The following is a 15,571-nucleotide window of genomic DNA, read 5'->3' as shown; positions in this document are numbered from 1 at the left end:
CCAGTTCCTAAGCCTCTGAGCTTCCCCTGCTGCACCTGCCAAGCAGGATGATGACGGTACCACGTGACAGGTGGCTGGGACAGCACAGCTAACAGATTGGACACGTGAGGCAGTGCCCGGCACACGGCAAGCGCCACACAAGTGAGGCCACCGTCCTCACCACCACCATGACAGGGGCAGGGGCCACGGGGTTTGTAACCTCAGAAGGACCACTGCGGAGGGAAACTCCCCTCGGAAACCTGTGGGCAGGCAGCACATTTCCATGGAAAAATGAAGTGTCCGGAGGCAGCGACATCTGGGTCTGAATCCCAGCTAAGCTTCTCTCCTTGGGCAAGTTACTTCGACCCTGAGCCCGTTTCCTCTACTCTAAATGGGACAAGATGCATCATCACATTGGCTTATTTTTAGGATTAAATAAGTTAACGTATATCTAGCCGTTGGCACAAAACAGACGTCTCATAACTGCGTTTTGTCCTGTGGGCACTGCGTGTTTTCCCTAAACACTATTTGGAAATGACCAACATAGTGACTGTAGTTCAGGATTATAGTTCCCATGACAGAAAAGACCCCACTAAGTAAGGGCAAGCATAACAGCGCCTCTCTGCCGGCTTCAAAAATCCTCTGTCTCTGAAAAGAGCTGCTGTGTGCCACGAGGGGAGTGCAACTCGGCCCCGGAAAAGCCCGAACTGGGACAATTCACAGCCATTCCCATCTCGGCCAGGCAGGACCAAGAATCAGGAATGCAACCCGTGCTCTGGTCTTGGCCCCAGAAGTCACTGGAGATCACAGCCAGGTGGCTGATGGCATGGGGTGGGGCCCGAGGGAGGAGGAAGGAAACAGCGGCTGCAGAACCCCAGGGCTCCCAAGGTACAGGAAGAGCAGGGGTGTCACAGAGGTGGCTGTGCCCCTTTTCCCTCAAGTTCCTTTCCCTCCCACCCCACAGTGAGGGTCTGACAGTCAGACACTGGCTGCTTTTCTCTCCTGCCAACAACTCCTAGCCCACCCCTCTGCCCTCCAGACACACCCAGAGAGTCCAGAGATGTGGAGCCTCTGGCATCTGTCCTGGTCCCTGTCCCCATCCGCCCACCTCGATACCCTTTCTAGAGTACAACAAACAGCCCTGGGCAGGAGCCGCAGACCAGACTTTGGAAACACTTAGGTCCTTGTGGCAAACAAGGAAGGTGAGCCGCTCTGGCACCAGGGCTGGAAGCCACGCCCTTCTCCACCAGCACAGACAGGTGACAACCAGGCTACGCTCCCCTTTACGCTCCCCCCCACATGGAGGAACAGGTTCTGGGGTACAAAGAAACATGCTAAGAGAGGAGAGCAGTTAAAACAGAAAGCCTGAGCCCCGCAGCCTCCCCACAGGAACACAGAGAGGCTTCTGCCCGCCACGGCGGCAGTGGGGGGCTGACAGCTGCTCTTTCCGCTCAGCGGCTACTCACCAGATTTTAACCTGAGCTCCCCCAGGCAGCCGTAAGCGTCCGTGAGCTTGCCATACTGTCCTTTAATGACTTCCTTTTCTTCCGGAGCTGGGGGAGAAACACATCACAGAAGACATCAGCGACAGTCTCCTGCTCGTTCCTGTTCATTCACACCCGGCTTGCCAATCTGGCTCCCCACCCACTCGAAAAAGAAAACACACAGACAATAGCTCGGCCCACAGAGTGTGGAGGTTCTGTGCTGCTCGGATCCCAGCGCTGCACGGCTGCAGACCTTCCCATGAGCAGCTTGCTCTCTGGCAGCGCCGACAGCTTCCTGGGGGCTGCAGGAGGTGGGGTGAGCGCCAGGGCGGCCAAGGCGCTGGGATTCTGGGCTCTGGCTGGGAACGGGCACCTTGGACCTGGCCCTTTGTCACCCTCCGCAGGCTTAGAAACAGGACCAAGTCATCGTTAGTCATTTGTGAGGACCTTTCTTCCTGAGTGTGACCCGCTGAAGGCCTCATCCTGGAGGTGCCTGCGCCCCCAAGGGACCTGCTGCCACCTGGGGGAGACAGGGAGGGAGGCCGGGGCTCAGCGAAGCCCGGGGAAGCGGCCTGCCTTGCCCACCGGGTCTCCAGCAGTGACCGTCAATGCCCAAGCAGAGGACAGCCAGTGAGAAACCAAAATGACAGAGGGAAGGACCTTCAGGCTCAGCGAGCCCTCACCCCTACAATGATGCCACAGGCCCCTCTGGCCAGGACAGGGGTGGGCCCTTGGACCCCTTCTCAGATAATGTTCCAAATGCATAGAATGAATTATTAAATATAAACACAGATGAACCTTGAAGACATTATGCTACATGAAAAAAGCCAGTCACAAAAGACCTCATAAATATTCCATTTATGTGAAATGTCCAGAACAGGCAAATTTAGAGACAGAAACCACATCAGTGGTTGGCAGGGGCTGAGCGTGGAGGAGGGGGAACGTGGATTATTGCTAATGAGTATGGGGTCTCTTTTAAAGGGGACAAAAATGCTCTAAGTTAGACTATGGTGATGGCTGCACAATTCTGCAATTCTGTGAATATACTAAAAAACATGACCCTTGAATGGGTAATTACGTTGTATGGTATGTGAATTATATCTCAATAAAGCTATTATAAAAAGTCAACAAAATAAATAGGATTGCAAAGGACGCTAACATTATTGAAATGCAGTTATCAAGACTTTTAAAAATGTTACAATGTAGCAATATAGGTATCTTACTTAGTATTAGCATTTTAAATAAGAAGGTCTACTGGGGTCTGTTAACCACATTAATTTCAAACTAGCGACAAGAATGAACACTGTATTGCGATATCTGCAACCACCCTAATGTGACGTGAAAATATCTGTCATTCCTATTGGTTCCGGAGTCAGAGACGGCTAACACACATTGGTGACCAAGTCCGAGATGTAGCACATACTGGTTCTACTGCCTGCCTTCCTAATTAAATGAAATGCTAAATTTCAGTTAGGATTTATAAAAATAAAGATGGACTTTCTCCCCTATGCAAGAGAACCAACCCTCGAGGTCTAGGCAAAGAGCCGTCAGCAGCTGGGGTCCCCGCACGAGAACCCTGGGGCTGGAAGAACCACCTGCACATCCTCACGAAGGTAAGAGACAGAGCAGCTGACTCCTCCGCCTCGTCCTCCCGAGCTAAAGAAAGGAATTCTCAGACTGCCTTGACTCCCAAAGTGAAGGAATTTCAACTAAGAACTAAGATCCCAAAGTGAAATGTTAAAAAGGGAGAAAATGACAGAACCACAAAGCCCTGAGGGCAGACGCTGGAACTGTCTGACTCCCATCACTTCCTGCTGTCTCTACAGATGTGGATTCGGGAAAGGCCAGGGTAGAGGCTTAGACAAGCATTTTAAGCGGGTGAACCCAGCTTTAGCTGGCACTCATCCTGCACCCCGGCTCAGATGACCTGCTGCCCCACATTTTCCAGGACAGATTCAATTTCCGGGTTCCTCTCAACCATCCACCAAAGTGCACTGTACTCATCAGACCACGTGCCTCGACTGGGACTGGGAATACCGTCAGTCTGACAGTCCTGCCTCCCCCTTGAAGCTCTTCCCACTCTCAGCCCCCAGGGGTGGGCCCTGGAGCCCAGGGGCCAGTGTGGGCTGTTCCCGCCTTGCTCTGCAGCAGGCCCAGGAGGGCGGAGGGCAGGCAGCAGGCTCGCACCACAGGACCTGCCACCGCCCACCAAGCAGACAGCCTGTCCAGGCTGGGGCTCGGGACATAGCTGGCAGGGCAGAGAGGTGGGACAGACCCGAAGACCAGAGACCCCTTCATCCATTCTCGAGGCAGGACTGGCGACAGGATGTGACTTAAAGACAAAGGCTGATTACCAGCACAGCCAGAGAGGCCAACAACCTGAAAACACACTCCATTCTCATTACTCACGGTAGTTCTGTTCTATAAAGTCACTAGCAGAAACTGAGGCATTGCTCCCAGAGGAAATACAGAGTTAGGGTCCTGAGAGCCTCCGGTCACAACATTTTTATCAGCCAATCAATACAGAAACTTGTTTTCTGTGTTTCTGTTAAAAGATACCGAGCTCCCGGAGGCGCCGGCACTCCCTGGCTCGTAGCCCCTTCCTCTCTCTTCAGGCTGCAGCACGTCCAGTCTCTCCTTTCCTGCCTCCCTCCTCCGGCTTCAAGGACTCTGTGAGTGCACTGGGCTCACCGAGACAGCCCAGGGTCCTCGCCCCCTCTCATGGCCCTCAACCAAACCACATCTGCAAAGTCCCTTTGCCGTGGCAGGTCCCAGGCTTACAGGTTCTGGGGAGGAAGACACAGACCTCTTTGGGACCCACGGATGGATACAGCCCACCGCTCGCGGCCCACAGGTGCCCGCTCTCTGCTCGCACACTGGCGGGGTGAGGAGGACAAGGCGTCCTCTCTCCCCGACCCCCGTTCCCACATCCACCTGGAAGTCCTGAGAAGCCCACCACTAAGGCGTCCGACTATGCCATGCGCCTACAGACCCCTCCTACTCGATGGCCTGTGAGACGCCAACCTCACAGGCAAGGAAGGTCCCTGCCCCAGGCCACAGGTGCTGCAGGCCGGCCAGGGAGAGGTAAGCCGGCAGCTCTTGGTGCCACATCTCAGCAGATGAGCTGATAAATGCAGTAACGTGATTCTGACACCACAAATATTTACTCCAGCCCTGGCAGCCTTACCAAGCCTCACACAGAACCCCTAAGCCTTAGCACTATCTGGCCCTCACTTTGTTGACCATGACACAAAGAGCCCTTTGTGCATTCATTCAACTATGCAAATAAACCTGACCAAATGACACTAAGCGACAGGAAGTTGCTAAACAAAGTGCTGTGGTCAAATCCACACTTTAGCGGTGGGAACATGGAAACAAAACTGCCCCCGTGGCCTGCTGGATTAGAGATGACAGGGGTGGACTTCACGTCCCTGTCACTGGGAAAATTAAACAAACAAGTTAAAACAGACTTTTCATCCTAATATTTTAAAACCAAACAAACAAAACCCAGCAGGGCCCCTGTCCCACTCCAATCCTGCAAATGATTGGGCCCCTCGTAAAAACAACTTTACCCTCGACTTACAATGCGGTAACTCAAAACAGACCCCACCCTTTGTGGATATGACAATCACATGAGAAAACGCTGTTTTTCTATCGCAAACAGACTACGTGTAAACAAACTGGCAGGCCTAAAACAATACAAATTTATTCTCTCAAAGGTCCAGAGGCCAGAAGTCTGAGGTGCGGGCAGGGCTGCAGTCTCTGAACCCTGCAGGGAGGACCCCTCCTCGCCTCTCCGGCTTCTGGGCTTTGCCAGACGTTCCCTGGTAGTGGCTCCATCGCTCCAGGCTCTGCTTCCATCGTCACAGGGCCAGATTCTCCCCGCGTGTCTGCCTTCTTAGAAGAACAGCAGTCACACTGGGTTAGAGGCCCACCTGCTCCAACACGACCTCAGCATCTCCAAAAGAGGTCCCATTCTAAGATGCTGGGGGTTAGGACTTCAACATGTCTTTCTGGAGGGCACAGTTTGGTCACCCTTTCATCGGTGAGCCGGTCCTTTCACAGCCCGACTTCCCTGAAGACTGTCTCGGCAGTGAGCTTCATCTCCAAGCCTCCCGTGGCCCCTCTGATGTACAAGGCAGGCGCAGCCCACCAACAGGACGCAGGGTCCCCGTGCTGCCCGCCGCCCACCCCCTGCACTCCCAGGGAACTGCTCCAGAATCACCCCACCCTGCTTGCCCCAAACAGCTGCATTTTCTCAACCAGGCTTGAAGGGAGGGGACATCCTTTCTGCTCTCCACAGACGTCACAGAGCAGCTGCCCACACACACCAGGCAGGCAGCGAATGAATGAATGAAGCCACGGGAAGGGGCTGTGGGTGCCCAGAACACACCCCCTCACCGGGCGGCTGATGGTTATTGTAGTCAGTTGCTGGCAGAGCTGCAGGGCTTTCAGAGAAACACTCCTGATTTTCCAGTGTTGGCCCCCAATCCCGGTTTATTTTCAGCACCGCCCAGCTGGATGCCCACCTCTGCACACTGCCCCTGGCCATTTGCGACTCTGCCCTTCCGTCTCGGAAACAGACAGAACCTTCCTGTCTTCCAGACTTTATGCTGCATTTCAAGCAGGTTTTTCCACATGAGAACGTGTTTGCTTCCCCTCTGCTGGCCATGAATTTCCGGCCTGTCGGGGAAAGTCCCCGCATCCACTCCCCCAGGATCCAGCAAGCACAGCTGGCCCCTTCCAGGCACAGGGACACGGCAGTGAGCCAAACGGATGGAAATCATCTGCTCCAGGGCGGAGCTGAGGCCGGCATTTGGCACGGCAAAGAAGGGACAGGGGTAACAGATGGCTGAGTGACAGCAGGGCAGACCTGGTGGGGTGGGAGCCTGGGGCAGTGGCACCGCCGGGCACAGCCAAGAGGGGCGGACAGACGAGATGGATAAGCACAACACAGAGAGTGACACGAGCACAGGAGAAAAAGTGAGCAGGGGGGGTGGGAATTATTGGCGGGAGGTGGGGGGTGGGGTGCGGGGGTCGTGGTGAAATTTCAGGTAGTGCAGTGTGAGAAGTCCTCGCCGCAAGGGCGACATGTGAATTCAGACCTTAAGGAAGCGAGAGACAGCTGAGTGGAGGACAGGGGCAGGGGACACCACCGGCCTAGAAGGGCACGTGCAAAGGTCCCGAGGCAGAAGCATTCCTGCCGTGTCCAAGGGCCAGCAAGGAGGTCTGTCCCACCCAAAAAAGAAAAAGAAATACAAATCACTGGCCCCACCCCAGGCCTACTGCTGCTTCAGAAACTCTGGGCTTGAGACCCAGAAATCTGCGTTGTAATGAGCCCGCCAGGTGACTCTAATACCGAAGTTTGAGAATCACTGCCAATTATTCCGAGTCAATCGCAGACATATTATTCCATCTATAAATATTTCAGTAAGAATCTCTAAAAGATAAGGCCTCTTTTTAAAAGCATAATCAGGACACCATTTCCACCCACAGTCCCTCGACATCGTCAAGTATCTGGGCACATCTGAAGGCAGAGCCTTGGACAGACGGGACATGGGATGTGGGAGAGGCAGGGTTCAAGGATGATGCCAAATTTGTCACCTGAACGAGTGAAGGGACGGAGTGCCTGGCACGACAGCAAAGACGGAGAGGACAGGTCCGTGGGGACAGAGCTGTGTGGGTCTGGAGTCCAGCAGAGCGGCCGGTGGGAAACAGCCCAGGGATCCCCAGCCGACAGAAGGCGTCTAAAGTCAGGAGATGAGGGGTCCCCAGCAGGCGAGTGGAGGGACACTGGCCTCTGGGTACGTGTTTGAAGCACAGAGGGTTGAGAAGTGGCCAAAAACACATAAGAAGACACAGATGCACACAGTGTCCTGCGGCCAGAAGTGTTTCAAGGAAGCGAGAGTGGTCTGGGGCTGTGGAAAGGCCACAGCTCAAGGGGCTGCCATCCCAGCAGGGTCAAAGATCACTAGGGGGTGAGTCACAAGACGGAGGTGGAAGACGAGGAGTGGGATGTTTCAAACAGATGACGTAGGGCCCAGGGCATGGCCATGGAGAGAGTGGCTGGGGCCAAGGTCTGCAGAAGGATCAAGGCAGCCACCGAAAGGACCGAGAACGAGGGCAGGACTGACATCCGAGAACTGACAGAAAGAAGGAACAACCACCAAGGACCCGATGATGGCAACAGGAGGGGCAGGGGACCAACGGTCAACAGAACCAGTTCCCTTTCAGCAAGAGAATTTGACCATAGGTTGACTTTCTAGTCCTGTTTCCCTGGCAACCTGGGAAAAGTCATCTATGTGACTCAACAACACAGCTTATGACAGAAATAGCCCTGACTGGCAGGCGGCCTCTGTTGGGAGAGGAACTGCAGGTGAGCTGGGAATACGACGGGCCACGCGGAGCCTTCAGGAGACCCTGGGAGCTCCGCACCCCCGGGTCCCGTGGTCCAAGGGGCGTGGAAGAGGAACTGCCACCACCCGAGGCTCCAGGGGGACTGGGGCTGGCCCCACAGCAGAACAAAGCTGGCCCCCAGATTCTGCATCCTGGGACAGAGCTCTGCGGGTCGGACCACCCCGAGGCAGGTCCCAGCGCTGTCCCAGTGTCTGCTCTGCACAAGTGCCACGCCGCCGGGCTGTGGTCCTGGCCAGCAGGCAGCCAGTCAGCTCAATAGCCAAGCAAACCGCACGCTCTTCTTTCTTTAATAATATTTTCCACACTGATGTGCCATAAGGAAATGCCAGCGAAACCCTGCCCGCAGCACAGGGAAGTAAGTGGGTCAGTTTAACGGTGCAGACGGCCCGGGCTGGGGCACGGCTGTGGCTACGTTCTTGGGCAGGATATTAAACCATCTTCTTGTATTTCGGGTCTCAAGAGGACAGAGCCATCCAGATCGAGGCCAAAGTCCCCTTCACGTGCTAATTCTGGGCTCGGTTCACGCTGGCTGGTGCAGCTCTTCAGAAAGACCGTGGTTTTCCCGGGGCAGGGCAAGCGGCCAGGCACGGGGGATCAAAACGTCTGTTGGAAACAGACGCCGAGAGCCAAGATGAAGCTACCTGGCCAGACAAGCCAGCGCGCCCGGGACTCTGCTGTCCTCCCCACGGCCTCTCCCTCCCCACAAAGCCCAGGCCACGTGAAAGACACAGGGAGGAGCATCTGAAACATCACTCTCAGCAAACAAACGCACCACCTCGCACCAGCGCCGACGCCACACCTGGTGCCACACCTGGCCAGAGAAAGTCGGGGAGAGTTCAGTCTCCTGCAGCCAGAGCCAGAAACCCATTTCAAGGGAGCCCTCTCCACCCCCTCCCTGCGCTGAGCCACCCACCTGCCGTGGCTGAGGCCACCAGGCCGCAGGGTGGGCCGGCTCCTTGGACAAGAGGCTTGAGCACAGGACTGGCCACTGAGTCTTTGTAGCTGAGTCTTTTTTTCCTTCAAAAGAAGGAATCAAGGAAAGCAATTTGTACTTTAAAAAAAAAAGCTGACACAGGGCTGGACGTGCTTGTGGCGGAGCCAGTGACGGGCCCAGTGCCACCGGTAGCTCCTTACGCTTCAGGACGGGCAGGGCCAGGCGGCTGTTGGCCTCCCACTGATAGGGAACAAGAGAGAAGCGCAAGAACACCCATTTCTCCACTTATGTGTGCGTGGGACGCGTCACTCCAGGGTCTTCACTCTTCCCCAGGGAAGGCTGGAACGAGGCTCTGATCCATCACGTCCCCACGCGACAGACTCATTTTGCTCCCAGTCGCACAGGGCCCTGACTGCCCACGGTTCTGCTCCCGGCTACTTCTCAGCTTTCTTCGCTCCCTTTATCCCAAACCAGCCAAACCTGCTCCTCAGTTCGCCTCTACTGCTTCTCAGGTGATTCCGCTCACCCCGTGCCGCCTCGTGTTTCCAGGCAGGTGCAGAGAACACGAGACCCACACAGCCCTTTAGAGGCCAGTGGTGTGACCCACATGGGCCCCTACTGCTACAGAGATGGGGGGCGGCCGAGGGAAGGGGAAGCCACAGTCCCTTCCACACCTCAACCCCACCACTCCACAAAGACACTAGATGCCTACTGTGTGCCAGCACCGGAGAAAAACAGGCAACCAGGAAGGAATATGAGGGCAAGGAGAACAGCTTCACAGAAGGCAGGTGGAGAAAACGCTTCTAGAAGCAGGTGTGATCACCTGGGGCGATGCCTTTGGAGGGAGGACTCAGCAGGGGAAGCCCGTGGGGACCGAGGAAGGTTTCAGAAGAGCACGAAGGATGGAGCCTGGCTGGAGCTGTGTGGAGGGCGGTGGGAGGAGGCAGACGGCAGGTTCCCTGTGTGACGGGAACCAAGAGGTGAGGTGGGGACCACGGCGCAGGCTCTCGGCAGCCTCGGCCTCTGATGACCACAGTGGCACACAGGCCCAGGAAAGACAAAGGGACAAACAGCCAAATGAAACCCCGAACAAACACATTAGTGACACTTCATTATTCACATCCCCCAACACGTCATATTCTGGGCGCACATTGTGACTATTTTGGCCTTTTTCTCCATATGGGCCTGTGGAACTAAACACACCTGCTTATTCACAGGGCCCTGTCCAACATCAGGGAAAAATATTGTACTATTTTCTACAAAAGGGTAAAAGAAACCTCCTCAAGTGACCCTAGTTGTCGTCATTTCATGGATTTGGAAACTGCTTCCTCCAACTCACCAGCCAAAGGCTTTCTCTACCTGGAATTAGCTCCTGCCTTGAGGAAGGAAAAGCCTCTTGGCTGGGTGAGAACTGGCCCTAGAATCCTGATCACGCTGTCATAGGGATTCCCAGACCCCGTCCCGAGGGACACCGGTGGCCCAGAAGATGTCGCCAGGTGTTCTATGAGCTGAAGGTCAAACGGGTTTGAGAAATACCGAGCTGAGCAGGCGTATCGACTGCAGGGTCTCAAAACCTTTCATGAGCTAACAGGAGCTGCACGTCCCTAGAGAGAACTGGTCTCCCGGTCACCTGCGTGCGAAACCCTTCTGTCCGGGGCCACCTGCCTTTACAGAATGGACGCTGCCTGCCCCTCGCCAGGCCAGACTCCCCCAGGGGCCTGCCTTGCCCTCACCCTGCCTTCACCGATGGGGAGCCTCACATGCCGCCTGCCCCGAGCCCTCCACACTGCGGCCCCCTCCCGACCACTTCTGCCACACCCGTCCTGCCACCGGCCGCTTGTTCAAGCCTCAAGCCCCCGAGCCTGGCTCCACAGAGCCCCACGTCCCCACTGGAACCTAAGCGCTGGTGCTCCCTGGAGGACGAGGCCAACCTGGGCTTACCTGGAAGCCTGCGGGGCCGGCCCAGAGCCCGCACAGAGAACCAATGAACGGGGCGGGCTAAGGGGAGGGACACAGGTGCCAGGGCACAGCCACAGGCCAGGAGTGAGGGTGACTGAGCAGTGCCACCTGGGGCCTGCGCTCCACGTGGGCGGCACGACAGAGAACCAGCCCCTCTACCCGACACTGGCCACACGCGACGGCCGTGCTGGGCAGAGCCGGCTGCACTGGCTCCATTGTTCGGCCCCTTGTGTTTTTCCTTCGGAGAATTGCTTATTATGTCCCTGGCTGATTTGCCTGTGGGACTATTTGTCCTGCTTCATATCTACAGGAGTCCGTTACATGCTGTGAGCATCAGCCTGGCCCTTCTGTACGTGGCAGAGGGCTGAACACAGCCTCCTCCTGTGCTGCCTGGTGTCTTCTGATAAACTGGGGTTTCCTGTTCTTACGTCAGTCAGCTCCGCCTCCAGACGGACACGCTGTGCTCGCTGGGCGGGGGTCATGGAGCCGTGCGCTTGGAGTACGTTCATGTTTCTATGCGTAATAATTCAATAAAAACATCTCTTAATTCTGTCGGGTTTTTTTCCTTTATGACCTCTGAGTTTCATGCTTTGCTTAGAAGGTCTTTCCATACCATAAAAGTATGAAAGCATCTCCTATATTTTCTTCCAATACTTGGAAAGCTGGACTTTTTCTTTTACATTTAACTATTAAATACCTCTGAAGTTCATTTTAATGTAAAATGCAGGGTTGTGTGTCAATACAGAGAGTTGTGGTCACAGACTTAATAAAACCTTTTCTCCCTCCCGTATGAAAATTTAACTTCCTAGGTCTGGTTCCCTGGGAATCCCAGTCAAGGCAGAATGTCAACTGTTGCCAGACAAAGTCACTTATGGTGAAAATGACCTTGACTGGCAAATTGCTTCCGGACAGGGAAGACCCACAAGTGAACTGTAACTTCTCCATGAGGATGCCGGGCACAGGGCTTTCTCAGTAACTCTCCCAACAGCATGTCCTCGCCTGAACCCTGCAATCTACACAGTGAGGGAGGAGCTAGTGACCAGGACAGCTGTGTGCACAGCCTCCTGCATGAACTACCGAGAAGACCACTCACCAACCTGGAAAAGCAGCCAAGCTCCCTGGCCCGCTCCTCTCTGCGCAGCCCTGGTCGTGGGGCCTGGTCCGAATACTCAGCTCCATAAAGCAAGAGCTCTGTGTGGCCCTGCGCTGGTCCCCTGCACCAACACCTGTCCCTCCTCCCAGCTGCTCTAAATCACCACCTTAATGACTCACCAGATTACTTACACGAGGCTGTCCGAGCCCTCCGTCCCAATGCAGTGCTTTGCACTGACGGCCTACACTGCTGTGAGGGCTTTACAACATGTTTGCTGTGTGGAAAATCATCAGTCCTTGGTGACCTTTTTCAAAATCCTCCTGGCTATTTCTTGCCATTCTTTCATCATTCAACAGTGTTCCTGAGCCGCTTCCCCACACCAGGCCGTGCTGGGAATGTGGAACTGACCAACACACGACCCCTCTGCATCGGTTTCCTGGGGCTGGCCTGAGAAGGGGCCACAGATGGGGGACTTAAAACAGCAGCAATTTATTCTCACACAGTCCTGGAGGCCAGAGTCCTAGACCGAGGTGTTGGCAGGGCCACCTTTCCCTGTCTCTCCAGCTTTCAGTAACCCCAGGCATTCCTTGGCTTTGGCAGCATCACTCCAATCCGCCTGTCTTCACACGGCCATCTCCCCTCTGCGTGTCCCGTCCTCACACGACATTCTCCCCGTGTGTCTATCTCTGCATCTCGTCTTCTTAAAAGGGCACCAAGCACTTTGGATTAAGGGCCCACCCTACTCCAATATGATGTTGTCTTAACTTACATCTTAATTACATCTGCAAAGACCCTATTTCCAAATAAGATCACACTTCTAGGTACCAGGGTTAGGACGTCAACATACCCTTCTGGGGACACAATTCAATTGGCAGCACCAGTGGAGGTTGCATCCGGGCGGTGGGCACAGAAGACACACACACAAGCAGGGGCATAAGGCAATTTCAGTGATGAGTGCCTCAGAGAAAGGAAACCAGGGGACGGGGCAGTCACAGCTAGTGCATGGAAGCCACAGCCTATTCCAGACAGAGTGGCCAGCAAAGTCTCACTGACATCACTGAGTTGAGCGCGGTGGAGGCGGCAGCAGGCAAACCCCTGGGGAAGGGCAGTGCCGGCAGGTGGGCGGCAGGTGCGGAGGTCCTGAGTGGTGGAGAGAGCTCAGGGGATGAGGTGGACAGAGAGGCCTGGGCCGGGGGACAGGGCTGTGCTGGCCACCACGGGGGACAGGGGAGGGGCCCGGAGACGAGTTGGGGCAGTTCCAGGGATGCTGTAAAATCTGCCCATTAAGTTTTAGATAGAACTCCTGTTGGACCTTAATTGGATTTTACTCACAGATAACTTGCATTTGTAGATTCACTGGAGAAGAACCGACATCTTTACAGTGCTGATGTTCCTGTCCTAAGAACATGTACACGTTTCCACAGATTTGGTGCTTCACGAAAGTTTTATGGCTTTCTTCTCCTAGGCCTTACATATTTTGTTTAGTCTCAGAAATTGTGGGGAATCGAACTTTTTTTCCCATTACCTACTCTAATTGATTAATGATGGCAGATGGGAAGGTTATTGGTTTTTTTATCTGTTGACATTGAAAAGCAGCCCCCGTATGAACTCACTAGGTCTAACGCACCACCACGCAGCTTGCCGCCCAGCTCTAGGAGGTGTCGACATTTTCCCGCTGACTTCACCTGCACCCCTCCCCACGTGTGCACGACACATGTGTCCACCCGCCTGCTTCCTGGAGTGCACCAAGCAAACCCTGGACATGAGGCTCATTTCACTCAGATACTTCAGGATCCCACTCTTGGATTTCCCGAGTGTGCAATCTTATCACCTGCACCCAAAAGACTTTAAGAGTGTTCAGGGGAAGAATACAGAAGCCACAAAACGGAAGGCTCTCTTAGGAGGGCCCAGGAGAATCGAGGGGACACAACTAGAGTGACAAAGTCCACCGTCTGAAGCTCACACACTTTTTTTTATAGGATCACCCCACAATTCTTTGTTCTTGGTCTAATTTCTCTTTTAAGGCAAAATTCTAATAAGCTCTCAGTAACCTCATTTTCCTGACAGCAAAGTGAACCAGAAACCTAAAAGAGGAAGATGCTGCCAAAGTCAAATACACGCTCAAAAACCCTAGAAGTCTTAAGCCGTCCGAATGCACTATCATGTCATCGTATTTCCTCATTCCATATACGTGGCCTTATGTGATTTGCCCCTGTGCTGTAGGCGTGAGCTGCAAACACCACCACCCAGGCTAGAGGAAGGCCTTCCTCAGCTCCACCTGTACGGCAGCCCAGAGCCCGCACGGGGCCGCAGGTGGATTGGACGCAGCACACCCTGGGCACATTCAGACAGTCACAGCCTGGAGAAAGCAGGTGGCAGGCAGGGCAATGGGGGGCGCTCCGGGCCAGGAAGCCCTGGGGAGCCTCACACAGAGGCTGGACTTCTGGGGGGGGTCTTCATAATTGCTAATATTTTTAACGTCCTAATGGAAATCATACCTCTTCCCCTGTCAATAGAAGTCAAGGTCTATTGTTTCTAGTTAAAATCAATTTATACTACCAGACAAATCTCTCAGTCCTCACCCCAAAACACAGTTTCATATATATAGTCCGTCTGGAGGGTGAGGCAGGTGGCCCTTTGAAATAAAAATACAAGCTCCTGTTTGTCCTCTCTGGACACGCCGTTCCCGCAGAGCTTTGCGAGGCCTCCCATGTTACCCACCGAGCCATGGTTTTGCGTGTGCCTCTCCCTGCCGGGTGGTCGCGGGTAAAAAGGAAGCAGACACGCCCAACCAGATGGGTATTGTTAAGGGGCCTGGCTCAGGTCTGGGGTGGCCCGTCATTTCCAGCCCTGGTTTTCCATATTCCTTTCTTGATCCACATCATTTACATAAAAACAAATAGCCCTGATTGTTGACACAGACTGTGACAGCCAGTGTCACTGTTCTGCTGGCCCGGGCACATGTACTGCCACCGCGTGTGACAGCGCTCCCATCGCTTGTCTCTGCTCCGCTGACCTCAGCTTTGCTGAATCGGCATCGGGAGCTGCAGAGAACTGTCTCCTCCTCTTAAGGAGAATTTTTCCAGCATACGATATTCACCAGTCATTGATAAGATTCATGGTGAAGCTAAGTTCATGCAAAGTATAATCAGTTAAAATAGATTAAAAAAAACCTGCACATTCCCAGACACATAAGCCACCCCCTTCCTAACCAAAGGACAGTCCAGCTTATTAAAAACAAATTGCTCTGCAGTAATGAAAGGTGTCGTTTTGAGACTGTCATGGCTCTTGGTAAGTGTCTGCTAAAGCAGCATGGAATTAGCATAGTTCGTGATAATTTAATAAATACCTTTGTCTTCTCAATTTAAGCTTGAATTGCTACTGTTTTTGATAAGTTTTTGTCGGTTGTATAAAGGGGCAGAATCAAGGAGAGAGAATCTCATGTATTTTCATTAATTCATAAGCATCCCATAAAAACCACATAGCATCCGATTTCTAGGTTTAGCTCAGCCGCAAGGCTGTCATAGATTTTGTCTTGCCAAATCACTTCTGCTAAGATTCAAATTTCTGGGTAGTTTAAAATTTTAGGTGTGTGAAGTAGTGATGGTGCCTATGCTTAGTTTTAAGCCTTTTCTTTTTAAGACACATGGAATCCCGGAGTAGGAAAGGCAATACAGGCTGTAATCCACTTGCTTTCAGGTTAAT

The 15,571-nt window shown here is 53.8% G+C and overlaps 1 protein-coding gene across 1 annotated transcript in view; it reads right to left on the bottom strand.

The window, feature by feature from the left end:
* Window positions 1-15,571, bottom strand: part of SYNJ2 (synaptojanin 2) — an 82,890-nt gene that overhangs the window by 62,149 nt on the left and 5,170 nt on the right. Inside the window, 1 exon segment of the mRNA XM_045544636.1 lies at window positions 1,442-1,532. Coding sequence (XP_045400592.1) covers window positions 1,442-1,532 — 91 coding nt within the window.

The sequence above is a fragment of the Lemur catta genome, chromosome 2, assembly GCF_020740605.2.
Source record: "Lemur catta isolate mLemCat1 chromosome 2, mLemCat1.pri, whole genome shotgun sequence".
Taxonomy (NCBI): domain Eukaryota; kingdom Metazoa; phylum Chordata; class Mammalia; order Primates; family Lemuridae; genus Lemur; species Lemur catta.
Note: the sequence above shows the minus strand (reverse complement) of the source record. Positions and strands in the feature narration are given on the sequence as shown.